The 17846-nt window shown below is 49.7% G+C and overlaps 1 protein-coding gene across 6 annotated transcripts in view; it reads left to right on the top strand.

Moving 5' to 3' along the window:
• LOC147705753 (eukaryotic translation initiation factor 3 subunit C-like) overlaps window positions 1-16064 on the top strand; it is a 638241-nt gene extending 622177 nt beyond the window's left edge. For all 6 annotated transcript variants that reach the window (XM_086932195.1, XM_086932193.1, XM_086932197.1 and 3 more), the window contains one exon: window positions 15362-16064. In XM_086932195.1, the coding sequence (XP_086788321.1) occupies window positions 15362-15450 (89 nt within the window). In that variant the 3' untranslated portion in view covers window positions 15451-16064. The remainder of the gene's footprint in view (window positions 1-15361) is intronic.
• Window positions 16065-17846: the final 1782 nt, after the last annotated feature.

Here is a 17846-nt window from a genome sequence, read left to right as displayed (position 1 = left end):
ATAGTGAGTAGATTTCTGAAGGGCATCACACACATGTTCCCTCCTGTTCCCTTCGTGATGCCCCAGTGGGACTTGAACCTTGTTCTCACCTATCTGATGTGTGCTCCCTTTGAGCCACTTCATACCTGTCCTCTTCGTCTCCTTACACTGAAGACGGCCTTCCTGGTTGCCATCACCTCTGCCAGGAGGGTGAGTGAGCTCCAGGCTCTTTCTTCTTCTCCGCCTTTCCTGTCTGTTCATCCTGATAAGGTGGTGTTGCGTACACGACCTTCCTTTCTGCCCAAGGTTGTCACGGCCTTCCACATCGGGCAGTCCATCACCTTGCCCACCTTCTTTCCGCCTCCGCATCCCTCGAAAGAGGAAGAGAGGCTCCACCGTCTGGATCCAAAACGTGCGCTCTCCTACTACCTGGACCGCACTCGCCAATTCCGGGTGGATGACCAACTCTTCGTTGGTTACGTGGGCGCGAAGAAGGGAAAGGCTGTACACAAGAGGACCATCTCCAGGTGGATCATCTTGTGCATCCAAGCATGCTACTCTATGGCGAGGAAGGAGCCCCCGGCTGGATTGCGGGCTCACTCCACTCGGGCCACGGCAACGACAACTGCCCTGGGCCGCGGTGTCCCCCTGCAGGACATCTGTCAGGCAGCCACGTGGGCCTCACTGCACACGTTCGCAAGACACTACTGCCTGGACAGTCAAGTCCGGAGGGATGGCTTCTTTGGCCGTTCCGTCCTCCAGGACTTTCTGGTGTGATATTGGTTCGCAGACCCACCACCGGGGTTGGTATTGCTGGGGTATCTATTCTAAGGTAAGGAATCTATCACTAACGTGTCTCTTTCAGATGCACAAGTTACTACTTGTGTAACGATATATCTGTAAGAGACATTAGTTAGTGATAGATTCCTTACCGCCCTCCCATCCTCCCCGTTCTGCGAACCGATATTTTGGGTTAAGGTCATCCCCTTCCAGGGCCCTAGTTTCAATGGCACCAGTGTTAGTTCTATCATGGCTCTGCGTATCTGGCGCGGAAAAGCTGTGTTATCAGAACTGACGTCAGCGCGCATGGGCGCCGTCTATATACTCCGATGACGTCATCCCGGCGCTCACGACGCCGACGACGGACGCGGAGCCGCAGACGACGCCTACCAGCGCGCAGGGGTATTGCTACGCAAAAATTTCCGGATCCAGTCTGACGCCTGGGGATATTCTAAGGTAAGGAATCTATCACTAACTAATGTCTCTTACAGATATATCGTTACACAAGTAGTAACTTGTGCGACAATCCTGAAGGCAGAGTGCTTGGAATCGTGTGAGATGGTGCTCTGGCATGAGCTGAGCCCGTTTGCAGCTTGCGGAACCAAGTCCTAATAGCTGTTAAAAGCTCAACCGAAGATGGCCGCCGGGTAGGAGCTCCTGGTCGGAGCTCCGAGTGCTTGGGATTCCAATTTTGGATTTAATCCCTGTTAGCACTCAGTATCCCGGGTATCCGTAGTTACGCAACTGAATGTAACTACAACAAGTAACTAGATCATTATCTTATTATCTTATCGGCGCGGGAGAAGACCTAATCGCCCCCGCCTTTACCGGACACCGGGCTGCTACTGTCCATCGCAGGAGCTTAGAACGGACGTCTGACTGCCTGGAGCGTGCAGGGGCGCTGACCGGAGCCAGCAGGGGAGACCAGATTGGGACCAGAGACACCCGCTGTGAGCCTGCTGGGGCGCTGACTGGAGCCGGCAGAGGATTCCAGACGGGGATCGAGACACCCGCTGTTAGCCTGCTGGGGCGCGGTCCGGAGCGGCAGGGGAGACCAGACTGGGACCAGAGACGCCCCTGGTGAGGGACTGCGAGGGAGCTGCCCTCTTACTGCGCGGCGGTTCTGCCCGGACTCATGCGGCGCCCATAGGAGAGTGGGCGTTCAGGCTCGGTGGGGTCGACTGAGCTGGCCCCCAACCACAACGGACGGCGGGAACCGGCTGCTGGGGCGCTGATCGGAGCCAGCAGGGGATACCTGACTGCTGACTGGGAGCAGAGACGCCCCCTGTGAGGATCTGCGAGGGAGCTGCCATCATATTTTCTCGGCGGATTCTACCCGGGCTCATGCGGTAAGAGTGGAGTCCCGAGGCTAAAGGCGAGGAAAGCGGGAGACACCCGACATCGCCTAGCGAGGCGGGAGGGGTTGCAGCTTAGGAGCTCTGGCCGATTTGCGGGCAACAGCGAGGTTCCTTCGGCGGACGTGACTCCCCCTCTCATGCTGCTGCAAGGGCCCTAGTAGCGGACCTGCGGAGCAGACTTGCAGACCTACAGCCTTCTTGCGGTGTTGGCGGGGACCGAGGATCGGGCTTGGGGTCTAGCATGCAGCCTGCCAGTAGTTCACCCCATCTTGCTTACTTCACTTCTTGCCTAGACCCTTAATGCCTGCAAAGCGTGATATCTGCAATACTGCACTCTCAACGCTAAGGTGCCTACGGAACTGATAATAACCATAAGGTATTTTATTTATTTCACTCGCCCCACATTTTTAAACCTCCATTGTTCATAAGGGCAGGGGTCACTAACTGAACACATAAATCTCTGCCTGTACCTCCAGATACCCACGAGGCTCCTCGGCATAACTCCTCCACACAGGGCCACCAAAATAGAGATAAGGCTCCCTCCCAGAAGGCTAAGATCTGGGCTTACCCAAATAGAATGTGAAACTGCCCTTCCCTGCTCTCAAGGCAAGAACAACTAACAGAGGACTACTGTCTCCGACTCCCCTTCTTGGCGGCCATGTTAGATTGACTCTCTCAGTGGCGGCCATCATGGACTTAGTCAATCTCACCATTGGAGCATGACCTGAGAACCGGACGCATAGACTAATTTCTACTACCGTGCACCTCCTCAGACTGTATCGACATGCTCTTGTGATAGTGTCTGCCCTCTATTGCAGCACCTTTACACCTATTCGTTTTTATGCAATTGTTTTTTACCTGTAATGCACCGACTACTAAAACATATATTCTTGGGTGCTCACAGTGTACAACTACCTGTTTTTTATGTATTGGTCCTATAACTGTTTTTATGTAATTGTTTTTACCTGTAACGCACCGACTGCTACCTCATATATTCTTGGGTGCTCACAGTGTACAACTATTTGTTTTTACGTATTGGTCCTATAACCTGTTTTTATGTAATTTATGTAATTGTTTTACCTGTAATGCACCGATTGCTATCTCATATATTTTTAGGTGCTCATAGCCTACAACTATCTGTTTTTATGTATTGGTTTTATAACCTGTAACGAACCGACTGCTACCTCATATTTTTTACTTATGGGTGCTCACTAGTTCACCTGGTACATGTAACTCCTGTACTGCAACATTTGCTACCGCATATATCTTTTGGTTGCCCGCTAATGTCACTTGCGATTCATGTAACTTACTGTTGCTTTTGTATTTTGCTCCAGTATACTGACACCATACTTATACTTGTATTCTGTACATTTAGGCAAACTGCACCCGTTTAACTTTTAATTCTTAACCTCCTGTAATGCACCGATGACTCAAATCACCGTCACACCCTTCACCCCGGACTCCACTACTCTCACCCGCAACCCCACCCCCTCCCCACGCACCAACCCTCAGACCTCTACACATACCATTAACACTCATCTCTCCCCTGACTTCACAGCTCCCACCCACACTGCTCTCACCCACAACCCCACCCCTTCCCCTCCTACCAACTCTCAGACCTCCACACATACCATTAACACTCCTCTCTCCCCTGACATCACAGCTCCCACCCACACTCCTCTCTCCCCTGACAGCACCCTCAACTCTGCCCCTACCAACCCTCGGACCTCCACACATACCATAAACACTCCTCGCTCCCCTGACATCACAGCTCCCACCCACACTCCTCTCTCCCCTGACAGCACCCTCAACTCTGCCCCTACCAACCCTCGGACCTCCACACATACCATAAACACTCCTCGCTCCCCTGACATCACAGCTCCCACCCACACTCCTCTCTCCCCTGACATCACAGCTCCCACCCACACTCCTCTCTCCCCTGACAGCACCCTCAACTCTGCCCCTACCAACCCTCGGACCTCCACACATACCATAAACACTCCCCCCCCCCCCCCTGACATCACAGCTCCCACCCACACTCCTCTCTCCCCTGACATCACAGCTCCCACCCACAACCTAGCTCAGCTCCGGAACGTCACACACAACGACAATTCCAACCCTTTATTCCCTCCCATCCTCAGTCCCCACTACCCTCTGACTAAATACGCAGAACACACTTCCTCTCTCTACTTAACTCCCCCACCTCTCAACAGGTCCACCATCAATCCCATTTCCCCCCCCCACTCTCAGTTCTCACTACCATTACTGCACTCCCACCACCACTAACTTACACCCAGCCTCCACCTTGCTCTCTCTGCCTTCCACCAACCCCCTCTCTACCTCATCCACACCCCCCCCCCCCCCCCCCCCCCCCACACAAACACTCTCTCCTCCCTAACTCCGTCCCGTACATGGACACTGACACAATGGAGCCCTGCACGAACACCAGACTAGCCCCCTCGCTAATTCACAGGTCAGTCATGCACCTCTGATCCCCGCTCCCACCTCCATCGCATACCCCACGCTGGACAAGATAATGCCCACCCTCATCCAGGTCAAAGAAGACTTGCACACCATCAAAGAACTTCTCTCCACAAACCCCATACAACTCTCACCCAACTCAACCCAACCCACCAAGTAGTTCAAGTGTACTAAATACACTTGAACTACTACCTCGGACTCTTAAAGAATATGCACAGACCTTACTCCCTGTTCGACCCTTTGTTTATTTGTATTATCTGTATTTTTGATTTACATCTATTTGTGCTGTTAGCTTTACTGACTTAGCTGGTTGACTAGGATCATGTACTCTCGCTATGTAAAGCGCTCTGATATCTGCAAAGATCTTGTTCGCGCTATATAAAACTTTCTAAATAAATAAAATAAATAATAACGCATACCATATACTCTTAAGTGCATTATAATCCTCGCGGTTAAATGCTATCTTTGGTATCGCTTTATCAAAACATGTCGAGTAAGGTGTCATACGAATTGGAATACTAACCCCTCGCCAATTCTGGCGACGGGGTTAGCATTCCACCCTTCTAGAGGGACGCGACGTGTATGTAACTGTGAACCCCGGTTAAAGTTAGCTCAAGCCTCAGCATCACAAAATGGATGCTGCCACCACAGACACAAGTCTGACCCCCTGCAGCTGGGAGTCCTTCCAGCGAGGGGAGCTTGGACAAAGGGTTTCCTGTCAGGGGCGGTGCTAGCACCATCCCAGACAGGGTTTTGTGTATCCTGGGTAGGCAGGGCTTTACAGGAAGGTGACTGCAAGTGGCACCCCGGTGCTCACTACGCATCTGCCGGCTAGAACCAGTTCCAGGGGCACACCAGCCCCTGAGCTGGGGAAAGTCCGGCATGGGAGATGGGTGTAACCACCCCCCTTCCTGGTCCCACCCCTAGGGCAGGACCTAGTCGCGTACCCACCCCTTTCTTTAGGATAAAGGCAGGAGCGGGGACCCTTCCAAATTAGATCATCTTTGAATCAAGAAACTACTTTCTACGAAAGGAACTCTCGACTTCTTCTCAAGATTTCTCCCTTGTGACTAAGGAGTAGTCACCCTGCACCCGCAGGCACCATCTAAGAACACTGCGGTTTGCTGCACGTCCTTCCTCCGGAATCCGACCGACCAGCACTACGAGACCCGGCTTCCCTGGCACCTCTGACCTCTACCTACCTCTACAGCTAAGCTGGAACCGTAGGTGCGACGAGACCTCGAGGGACCGGCCATCATCAGAACTGCACAACTTCTATCCAGCACGACCGCCGAGGGATCCTCTGGTGAGTGCTTTGGGGTCCGAGAAGCCCCAACCCTGAGCAGCTCCAGCACCGAAGTTCAGCCCTCCAGCATCCACCAGATCTGCGTGGGGCCCTTCTGCTTTTTTGCTGCTCACCGCGCTGTCTGGCTACTAGCCCGCTGGCTTGAGGCCTTCCCGACGACGACCGACGACATCACAACTGCTAGTCTGGTTGCTCCAGACTGGCCCTTGCTCCCTTCCAAAAGAGGAGCACCCCGGACCCTCCTGGTCCACTCCAGACACCATTTTAGGTCCACCGCGTGGGCTTGAATTTGCCAAGACTTGTTGCCCCAATCCTGGGTCCAGCGACGTCGACAGCAGCAACCATCGTGTGACAGCTCGCACCTCCATCCTGGTCGCCGACAACGCCTCCTGGTCCGTGAGACTGCAGAGCCCAGCGTCGCCCACTCACCTGGTCGAGGTGACTCCATCCGGTGCGATCCTGGTGCCCATCTAATCACTGGCTAGTGATTCAGAACTTGGTCCCCTCTGCTTACAGGTGTCTTCCATCTTCGATCCAGGCTTGGATCCACCGAACAATCTTCACTGGTCGCCTGCCAGCAACTTCTTCTTTAAGGCTCCATAGACTGCAACGAGGATTCCCGACGTCTTTTCAGACCTATGCAGCCGCAGCCCCTGGGCTAGTTAACTTCAGCATTTCGGTGCCCCAGCATAGCCTCACTATCCAAGGGTCCAGATCCTTTTTCGTTTTCAGCCTAACTAGTCGCATTCGTCCGGTATCCTTAACTTTGCTTTTACTAGCCTCCATAGACCTTGTCCCGCGTGAGAGTGCACACTCTGCACCCGAGTCCCCTAGGCCTCCTACTAGTAATCTGAAGGTTCAGTAACGTAGTCCTAGCGATTCCAAAGCCTATTAGTCCAGTACTTACCTGCTAGTAATTTCGCATTCCACTTTTGTAGTATATGGTTTTCCGTGCCCCTCGGGCACTTGTGTAAATTGTGCAACTTAAAGTATTTTCGTAAGAGTTTTGTTGTGTGCTTAGTACCCTGTCCTCATAAAGAGTACAGGGCTGTTGTGATCTAAATAAATACACTGTTTATTTTCATAACACTTGTGTGGTGTCCTTTCACTTGGTGTTCAAGGGGTATATGTGATGGTATAACAGCTGGCTTAACACGCCCTCTAGAGTTTAGCCCGAAGACTGCTCGTATCCATGCTACTAGGATAGCTGGTCTATAAGGTTGACTTACAACCAATCATCAATAAGGGTTGTTTGGACTGATACATAGTGATCACTAGAATAGTGAGCACTGCATATCAGGCCAACTTCTCACAGTGCCCACCTTTGCCAACTCCACCCCAAAGGTGGGGGAGGCAAGGGGAAGCCCTCTTCAGTGCCCGCCATCTTGCAGATGGCAGGCACTCCCCAATCAGGATTAAGGATTGTGCTCACTCCCCCACGTGGGGAAGCACACCAAGGGTGTAATCACCCTACAGTCAGTAGCCCATTGGCTACTGGCCTCAAGAACCCTAAAATTCCCTATAAATACAGTATTTAGGGGGCAGCCCTGAGCCAAGAAAGCAGATTACTGCAACCTAAGAAGAAAAAGGACGGAGATAGACGCCCTGCAGAGAACTGACTTGGCCCCAGCGTTACCAGCCCGTCTGCAGTTTCCAGAGATCCTGCACCAAAAATAGTCTTGTCCTGAACCCAGCGACCTCCAGAACCCTGGGAGGAGTGACTGCCTTCAACAAAGACCGGATCCCCTGTGAACAGAATCTCTGTTCAGAAGAAACACCAAAAAAAGACTCAGCCTGCTGAGGAAAAAGAAACTTGACACCTGGAACCACCACTTCACCCGTCGCCTACGGTTTGAGTTGACCACCGGTCCTAGCGAGGTCCCCAGGGCTCCAGAGTCTGAGTCCACCGTGGGTTGACCGTTCCAGAACTCCCCGAGGTCACCTGCAGCCTCTGCACGAAGACCGGGCCCCGGCCAGTGGCCCAATAAGATGAAATCTGACCTCAAGACACCCCTGCATCCAGCCGCCCTGCACCCTGGAGAAAAGAACCTGAGGTGTGCCTACATCCCCGAGCCTTCAACTTACCTGCCCAGCTGTTGGTTCCTCCCGGAAGTCTTCCTGTTCCGAGCCTGCAGCTGAAAACCAAAGCCGAAAATCCACATTGAAAACCGGGCACCCGATGCTTAAACAGCACCCAGCCGCCACTGCAGGTGCACATTTTATGCTAAACTGGATCCCCTTTGTCCTGAGCTTAACTTCGGGAGCTTGGCTCCCACAACCTCTTGGCCTGCTCATCAGCAGCCACCAACCGGAGGCCCCATTTTCCCCCATTGGATAACATTGGGCCTCAACACTCGCCACCCGGCTGCCCTATTACGACTGAGGGTGTAACAAGAGTGCATCCCTGAACATGGGGGGACCCCTGAGTCTACCCCCGGAACCTCAACTCCCCCTACTGAATACTTACCCTAATATCGATGACACTATTTTCCTTCATAGGATTACATTAACTGTTTTTCTTGGACAAGCTTCTAAGTGTGGAGTTTGAAAACTTAAATTCTTTAAAATTGTACTATTGAACCAAAACTATTTTACTTACCTGTTTACAGGAAAGGTCACAGAGTAGTATCCAGGCATATACTATGCTGGGTAAGAAAAGTAATCTAAAAAGTTACTTGCCTGGTGAAGCCCTCTTCAGTGCTAGCCATCTTGCAGATGGCAGACACTCCCCAATCGGGATTAGGGATTGTGCTCACTTCCCAAGAGGGGTGAGCACACCAAGGGTATAGTCACCCAAAGGTCAGTAGTCCATTGGCTACTGACCTCAAGACCCTTAAATACATTATTTAGGTACCTCCCTGAAACAAGAAAGCATATTCCCGCAACCTTAGAAGGAAAAGGACAAAAGAAGACGCCCAGCAGAGGAGATTGCAGAGAACTGACTTGGCCCTGGCCCTAGTTGCCAGTCTGCAGTTTCCAGAGATCCTGCTCCAAAAATCTTCTTTTCCTGCAGCCAGCAACCTCCAGAACCCCGGGGAGGACAGACTGCCTTCCACAAAGACCGGACCTCCTGTGAACAGCAGCTCTGTTCAAAAGAAACACCAAACAAAGACTCTGAGCCTGCTGAGGAAAAAGAAACCTGATGCCTGGAACCACCACTGCACCGTCTCCTACAGAAAGAGCTCAGTTGGCTCACAGGTTCCAGCGAGGTCCCCCAGCGCTCCAGAGTCCGATTCTACCGTGAGTGGACCCTTCCAGGACTCACCGACGTCGCCTGCAGCCTCTGCACGGAGAAACATCCCCCCCCCCCCCCCCCCCCCCCTCCCCAACTGTGAGTTGCCCGGTAAGGTGAAATCCGACCTCAAATGAACCCCCTGCGTCCAACCGCCCAGTGCCGTAGAGAAAGGAACTAGAGATGCACCTATGTCACCGAGCCCTCCAACTTACCGGCCCAGCTGTTGGTTCCTCCCGGATGTCTCTCTGGACCGAGCCTGCAGCTAAAAACCAAAACTGAACATTCCTATTGAAAACAGGGCACCCAACGCCAAAACAGCACCCTGCACCCTGCACCCAGCCGCCCCTGCCCTGCTTTGGGTGCACTTTGTGTGCTAAAGCGGATCCCCCTTTGCCGTGAGCCTAACACCAGGAGCTTGGCTCCCACAACCTTGTGGCCTGCCGGCCAGCAGCCACCACCTAGAGGGCCCCCCCACCCCCCCCCCAATACCTCATTGGATAAAATTGGGCCTCAGCACTGTACCTGGCTGCCCTAGTTTAACTGAGAGTGTAACTAGTGCATCCTTGACCCTGGGGGAACACTTGTTCTAACCCCAAAAGCTCAACTCCAAAGACCGATTACTTACCTGTTAACCGTTAACTTCATTTCTCTCCACGGAATCCATTGACTGTTTTTCTCTGAAAATGTTTTAAATGTGGAGTTGATTTGCATGGAAACAAGAAAAATAACAATTGTGCAAAACTGAGTTTACTTACCTTTTCTCTAGGAAATGTCCCAGTGTGATATCTAGGCATATCACACTGAGAAGAAAAAGTAATGTAAAAAGTAACCTAAAAGTAAGTTGCCTGTAATTTTCATTGCAAAGTCAATACAAAGTATATGTACAGCTTTTCACTGTATTGCATTACCAGTAATTCAAACTGTAACCATTTCAAAGTAGATTTATAATTGCATTTCAAACTGTAGATTTACTGCGAAGTATTTATCGACTTACCTGTGCCAGGCTTACTTGGTTCTAGAAAATAAAATGACTAAAAGAATATTTTTATACAAAACCAATTGGTCTGAAGTTCAGTCTGAGTGTACGAAATAATTTGCTGATTGAGTGGGTACAACAAATGCTTAACACTGTCCTCTGATACTGCTTTACTGCTCGCCCACACTGCCACAGATAGAGAGTGAGGTGCTATCTAACTTTACCTCTGCCTACCTTTTGGGATCCACTGGACTCTGGCACGTTATAGGAAGCTGGCTCTGTATAGACTATACCAAAGTGAGGTATAGTTTGCACAAAGTCACACCTCCCTTTCATAGGAGCTGTTCTGGACACACTATAGTTCCGGCCTATGCTTCCGAGCAGCGAGTCCAGGATATTCAGTTTATGATTCTGATGGTTCAGTCTCTATCCTGTATTTTGGTGTAACTGACTCTGAGGCTGTTAGGCTTCATGGCTTCCAGCATCCTGTTGGTAAAGCAAGCCCAGTGGTGTAAGCGGGCTCTGCAGTGGGACCTGAAGTTCCAGTGGGCACAGCATCACGGAAATCTCACCGACATGGTCCAGATCTCAGAAGGAACAGCAAGAGATCGGCAGTGGTAGTTTATGAACCGTGATTGGGTCAAAGGCAGACCCCTCTCTGTGCCCCAATCAAACAATACAGTAGTGATCAATGTGTCACTCCTAAGATGGGGCGGCCATCTGGGAGAGGTGGAGATAAGGGGACACTTGTCTCCGGCTGAGTCGGAGCTCCACATCAATTTGTTGGAGCTTAGAGCGATTCGGTTGGCATTGAAAGCTTTTCTTCCCTCTGTCAAAACTAAGTTAGTGCAGGTGTTCACGGACAACACCACCACACTGTGGTACTGCAAAAACTTGGCAGGCAGGTTCATGGACCCTATGTCAAGAGGCCCTGCATCTCTGGACATGGCTGGAACAGCTACGCATAAACCCTGGAAGTTCAACACCTAGGTTCTCAGAAGATGAACTTAGCCACCAATGCCTAGCAGATCACAAATGGCATCTCCAGTTGGAGGTGGGGCATGGTCTCTTTCAACAGTGGGGAGATCCTTGGTTGGATCTGTTTGCCTCCAAAGCGAACGTGCAAGGTCAGCTGTTTTGTGTGCTGGAGTTTCCAAGGCGGCTATCACTCGGCGATGCTTTTTGTCGCAGGTGGAGCTTAGGCCTGTTGTATGCCTTTCCGCCCATTCTGAAGAAGATTTAAAATGTCTGGGCCCAAGTCATTCTTGTGGCTCTGGACTGGGCAAGGAGAGAAAGTATCAGAGTCTAAAATGAGTATTGATCCTCCAATCAGGCTGCCCCTTCGGTAGGATCTTCTGTCCAGCAGGGAAGGGTCATACACAGGACCTGTCAACTCTCCGCCTCCATGCATGAAGATTGAGCTGCGGCAGTTGAGGGCTTTAGATCTTCCTCCCGAAGTATGCAACGTTATTTTGGTGGCTGGGCAGCCCTCCACGAAGACCGTATGTCTGCCATTGGCAAAAGTTTGTATCATATTCTACAGAAAGGTCTATTGGCCCTCTTTCTGCTTCTGTCTCCTTTTCTTTTATTCTTACCCGTGCCCAGCAGGGCTCTGCGTTGGGCACTCTAAAGGGTTATGTGTCTGCTCTATCTGTTTTTTGGGGCTGTCAGATCAACCCTTTGTGCCACAGTGGGACCTTAATTTGGTCCTCACTTTTCATGTGTGGGCCTTTCGAGCCTTTGTACACCTGTCCCCTCTGGCTGCTTACCATGAAGACAGCCTTTCTGGTGGTGATAACATCTTCCCGGAGGGTGAGTGAGTTGCAGATGAGATCATGTGAGCCCTGCTACATGATGACTTTTGCTGATAAAGTGGTGACCCCATTCCATCTGGGTCAATTTATCACGCTGCCCACCTTTTTTGCTCTTTTGTATCCCTCTAAAGAAGAAGAGCATCTCCACCGGCTGTATCCGAAAAGTGTTGCCTTCTACCTTAACCGCACAAAAGAGTTCCAAATGGATAACCAACTTTTTGTGGGGAACGTGGGCGCTAAGAAAGGTCTGGCAGTGCAGAAAAGGACCATTTCTCGCTGGGTCGTTGGCTGCATAAAAATCCTTATGCTTTGGCTAAGAAGCAGCCCCCTGAGGGTTTAAAAGCCCGTTGCACCAGGGGAAACGGAACTACGGCCTTGGCTTTGGGTGACCAGTCCCGGACATTAGTCAGGCAGCAACACGTTTGCCAAGCACTACTGCCTTGACAGTCCGGTCCGCAGGGATGGGCATTTTGCCATTTGGTCCTGCAGGACTTTCTTGTGTGAGAAATTTGTCTGCAGCCCACTGCCAGGAGGGTATGGCTTGGATATCTATATTCTAAAGTAAAGATTTGAAGCTTGAAGTCTCTATCAGATGAACAAGGTACTTACCTTTGGTAACGCATTATTTGGTAGAGAAAATATCTAGCTGCAGATTCCTTACAGACCCATCCATGCCTTCCCCCTTTGCGGGCTTATGTGTTAGGGTTAGTTCCTTTGTCAGTGTAAGGCACAAACCTATGTCACTTCATTGTTCTGCCCTTCTGGTGTCAGAAAGTATAAAGTACTGGCATCAGCATGCCTGGGTGGCGCCTATATAGGTGATCGTGACTTCCTAACCACCTCGATTGAGGCAGACAAGGTTATGCAGAGCCAAATGAAGCCACCTGACTGAGCGCGCAAGGGGTATTGTACAAAAAAAGGTTTCCGGATCCAGCGTGACACCTGTGAAATTCTAAGGTTCGGAATCCGCAGCTAGACATTGTCTCTATCATATAATGCGTTACCAAAGGTAAGTAACTTGTTCTTCAATATGATTATTCGTAGGATTAGTATAAACTTAATTATTAATACTTATTTGCTTCTGAATACACATGTTTAGCAGACCCTTTCCCGGTTCCTCTGCCTTTCTTGAATAAAATAGTTTAGATATGCCGGATCAACAAATGTAGACCGCTTCTTCAAACCAATGTGAGCTAGGAGTACAGATTTACTTAGCTTAAAAACTGATTGGAGTCCAGTTGTTGACTGCTACCCAGTAAACCATTTAATTTACCTTTAACTGGAAAGTCCTTGAGTGCCATTGCTAGTCCTCCATGCCTTTAAGCATGAGTTGGACTTAGTTGTCTTGTATCACTGAGTCTTTTCAGGTTGATAATTTTATGACCAAGTAAACCCCATCACTGCATTTAATAGCACAGTGTGCAGCCAATTCGATCAATGCAGCATAATATTACGAAATGAATAATGGTTTTCATTTGTGAACAGCTTACTGATTCATGCAGAGGCATACCAACATTATTGTGCAATTATAAGTAGACCCATTCACATTCTTTTCAATTATCGCCGAGAGTCACTACACTTTAGGGATAAAGCGTGTGATTACTTTAAATCCATTAACATGACATTTTACATTTCCTCAGATGCAAACTGACCTATCAAAAATATTTTGTAACTTGATTGGTTAAAAACTTGCAGACAAATAAGTTCTAGAGGAATTTGAATTGCTGTTCAGGTCAATCCCCATAACCTATTCACAGAAATCTAGCGATAGCTTTTGCCACAGAGTACAACACTTCTGAAAATAGTCCAGTAGAGAAGGGCTGCAGTAAGAACCAGGGCGCACAGAGCCGAGAAGCAGAATATGAAGATCACAAAGCCCAAAGTTCCATCACAGAATGAAAAAAGGACTACAGAAGTAGGTGCAGTGTCGGCCATGAAACTTTACATTGGAACTGTCTAGTTGTATAGTAGGTTATTCAGGAACTGGGAGAAAGGCTACCTGCCTCGACCTCTCGCAGTCTGGCTTCCGGGCCAACTACAGCACCGAGACCGCCCAGATCGCAGCCACCGATGACATCCGAGCCCTGCTTGACAACGGAGAAACAGCAGCCCTCATCCTCCTAGACCTCTCCGCGGCCTTCGACACTGTCTGCCACCGTACACTAGTGCAGCGCCTCAGCAACGTCGGAATCCAGGAGAAGGCACTGGAGTGGATCATCTCCTTCCTCGCCAGAAGGACACAGAGTCCGCCTCCTCCCGTTCAGATGTGAAGCCACCGAAGTCATCTGCGGCGTTCCTCAAGGCTCCTCGCTCAGTCCAACCCTCTTCAACGTCTACATGAGCCCCCTCGCAGACATCGCACGCCAGCACAACCTCAACATCATCTCCTACGCTGACACCCAGCTGATCCTCTCCCTCACCAACGACCCCGCCACCGCCAGAGCCAACCTTCACGAAGGGATGAAAGAGGTAGCCGAATGGATGAAGAACAGCCGCCTGAAACTGAACTCGGACAAGACGGAAGTCCTCATCCTGGGAGCTTTACCCTCCGCCTGGGACGATTCCTGGTGGCCCCAGCCCTAGGCAGCGCACCCAAACCAACAGACCACGCACGCAACCTGGGCTTCATCCTGGACTCCTCCCTCTCTATGACCAGACAAGTCAACGCCGTCTCCTCGTCGTGCTTCAACATCCTGCGCATGCTACGTAAGATCTTCCGGTGGATCCCCACCGAGACCAGGAAGACGGTCACCCAGGCCCTCGTCACCAGCCGTCTGGACTACGGCAACTCCCTCTACGCCGGAACCACCGCCAAACTCCAGAAGAGACTCCAGCGGATCCAGAACGCCTCAGCACGACTCATCCTGGACATCCCCCGTCGCAGCCACATCTCCGGACACCTGAGAGACCTGCACTGCCTCCCGGTCAACAAGAGAATCACCTTCCGTCTCCTCACCCACGCACACAAAGCCCTACACAACCAAGGCCCAGGATACCTCAACAGCCGCCTCAACTTCTACGCTCCCAAACGCCAGCTTCGATCGACCGGCCACGCCCTCGCCGCCGTCCCCCGCATCCGAAGAGCCACCACAGGGGGACGGTCCTTTTCCTACCTCGCCGCCAAGACATGGAACTCCCTCCCGACCCACATCTGCCTGACCCAGGACCACCTCGCCTTCAGGAAGCAACTCAAGACCTGGCTGTTCGAGCAGTAGCGGACCCCCCCTCCCCTAGCGCCTTGAGACCCTCTGGGTGAGTAGCGCGCTATATAAATGCTTTGATTGATTGATTGAAAGTTCTGTTGCTGGTCTAATGTTTGTAAAAGGTAGAGCAGTGCGAGTGGAAGGGAAGAAGAGGGGGTTCTTGCGTATCTGCTGCAGGTAATAATGTCTCCTTATTTCTCCTCTTTCTTTTTTTTTTTTTTTTTTGCAGATCAAAAAGATGGCTACCAGCGCAAGGAGGGAGGGTACATGAGGAGAGGTGGGTACAGAGGGAACCAGCATAACCAAGGAGGGTACTGATTCTGCACACCAGGCACAGGCTGGTCCTTCCACCTGCCCATAGCTACTCAAAGTGCACCAGAAGGATAGTCACTGTCTCCTTCACTCAAGATCCATGGACTGTCTGGAGCAAAGGTTGCCAAGCACTTCACAAATCTGCATTATCACCATCCCCTGCACAGAATGTACCTCAGGCCACTAAAAGCAACGTTGATAATTACCCAGAATATTATGTGTGTCCCCCCCATGGAAACATCAACTCTGTATCATCTGCTTGCATCATGTTAAATGTTGTAGCAGGACTGCCTAGCCAGTCCAAACAAAAGTCTTCCTCTTGTGTTCTGCTATTCTTTTCAAAAGGTGCCCTGATACTGCCTCTGAACTACTGCAGTGATCTTTTTCATCCTCAAAATGTCTCCTAACCTCCTTATACTGTCGTTCCCCCATTGGGTTGTTCCTGCCCTTATGTGAGATCCCACATTTTCCTAAAGTGTCTGCTTTGCTCTACTGTCACAGTTGCATCAGTGATGTCCATAGGATAACCACGACAATTGCTTCTCCCTGAAGAGTTATATTATTGCTGGGTCTTCTTTTGGGCGCCTCATTTGAGATTAATAAAAAAGTGTGAACTCGAAGATTTTCTGCTGTGTGTTTACAGAGCAGGTGTTTTGAATGTGGCTTCTCACCAATAAGCCACACCCAATCACTACACTCCCACCTGGGAGACAAATATATCATTATACCTTTGAAAAATATATACTTTTAAGCATGTCTTACCACCCCTGGCACAGCAAGACTGCAACACAAAACAAACAGCTCCTTTTTGAAAAGGAGTTTTATTTAACAAAATGCAAAGACCATCACTTTTAGAATAAGGCTTGGGATTTAGTACATAATACTCTCCAAACAAAGGCTGTCTTAGATACCAAATGCACTAGATTCAAATATATGTAGCAAACCTATAATCTACAGGCATGAATCAATAACTGAGCAAACTTCTAATCTAAATGGCATGAATCAATAATTATACTGATTAATAAACAAGCAATAACTGATATAAGGTAAGATCCAGTGGACGTCCTGCAAGAGATCAGAAAGATATATATATACAGCGTAGAGGATCACTCTGGATGTACACCTCCCACACCACAAAGAAACACCTCAAACGATCACATCCACTGGCTCACCTCACAATGGCAATAATCACAAAACTCAATACATCACCTGATGCATATACTGCCCACTTATGGCCGGGGGAAGCCTTCACACAGCTGGGGATCAGAGCTCAGCAATCAGGGTTCAATCCGAGATAGACAGGTCTGCCCTCACTCGGAATCCAAACTCCCAAACCTTCCACTTCCAACTTCCACCAGACCAGTGGAAGCTCCCCCCCTTTAATACAAGTGAAAACGTTGGTCGAAGCTTCTAGCAAGCCCCGCCTCCTTTTCCCATCAGATTCCTGTACAACTTCGTACCAAAGCCAATAGTAAGAACTCATAATTCTCACGACTGACACATTCCTACACAACTGCACACCTTCAGATGCACATGCCACACGCTCTGCTCTTGGCAAGACTGTTCCACTCAATAACAGCTCCCACTGAAAGACAGCAAAATTACAGAACAGAAGAGAAACAGGCAAATGCAGGACCGTCCTACATTAAAGGCTAGGGTAAAATAACACACTAAAATCAATTAAAATGGTGATAGTTGGAGGTCATCATAGTGTGCCAGACTACAAAAGTGGCTCTTTCACTACATTCCAACCCATGACCTTCGACTATCACCATTCACATATATCAAATATTGAATCACTCAACTAAAGACATAACTATCAATGAAAAACTGCATTTCTCAACTAAAAAAACACAACTATGATTGAAAAACTCAATAAAACCACAAAAGCATATGTCAAAGCAAGTCTCAACTGAAAGTCACAATTGTCATTTCTCAATTGAAATCAAACCATCTAAAACTACATGTATAAGCAAAATAAATGAACTTCTACTGCTAAGGCAGCCAAACGATTATGAATTGCCTGCTGAAAAATAAAAGCATTTCAGTCTCTAGGTCAGAAAATATCTGCTCAAATATCAGCACAACATCTCAGTAGTTCACCTTCTTTAGTGTTCAAACTAACCGTTCTTCTGTGTGAAAGACACAAAGCTCTCATGTATTATATTTTCATCTCATGACAATGTCAATAAAACCGCTTCCATCGCAGCACATTCTGCTGCTCCCTATACACCTGAAAATCAACAGTCTGTCTTTGCGAAAGGCACACCGCCTTCTTGCTAGTCGCATCATTTCCATCTCCAACATATCTGTTCAGTTCGCTTGGCATAAAAGGACCACACCCGGTCCATTCTGCAAAGGTAGACCCCATCCGGTCAGCCACTGAACATCAGCTTCCCTCA

Source organism: Lissotriton vulgaris, chromosome 7, assembly GCF_964263255.1.
Source record: "Lissotriton vulgaris chromosome 7, aLisVul1.2, whole genome shotgun sequence".
Taxonomy (NCBI): domain Eukaryota; kingdom Metazoa; phylum Chordata; class Amphibia; order Caudata; family Salamandridae; genus Lissotriton; species Lissotriton vulgaris.
This window is presented reverse-complemented; position numbering and strand designations above follow the sequence as displayed.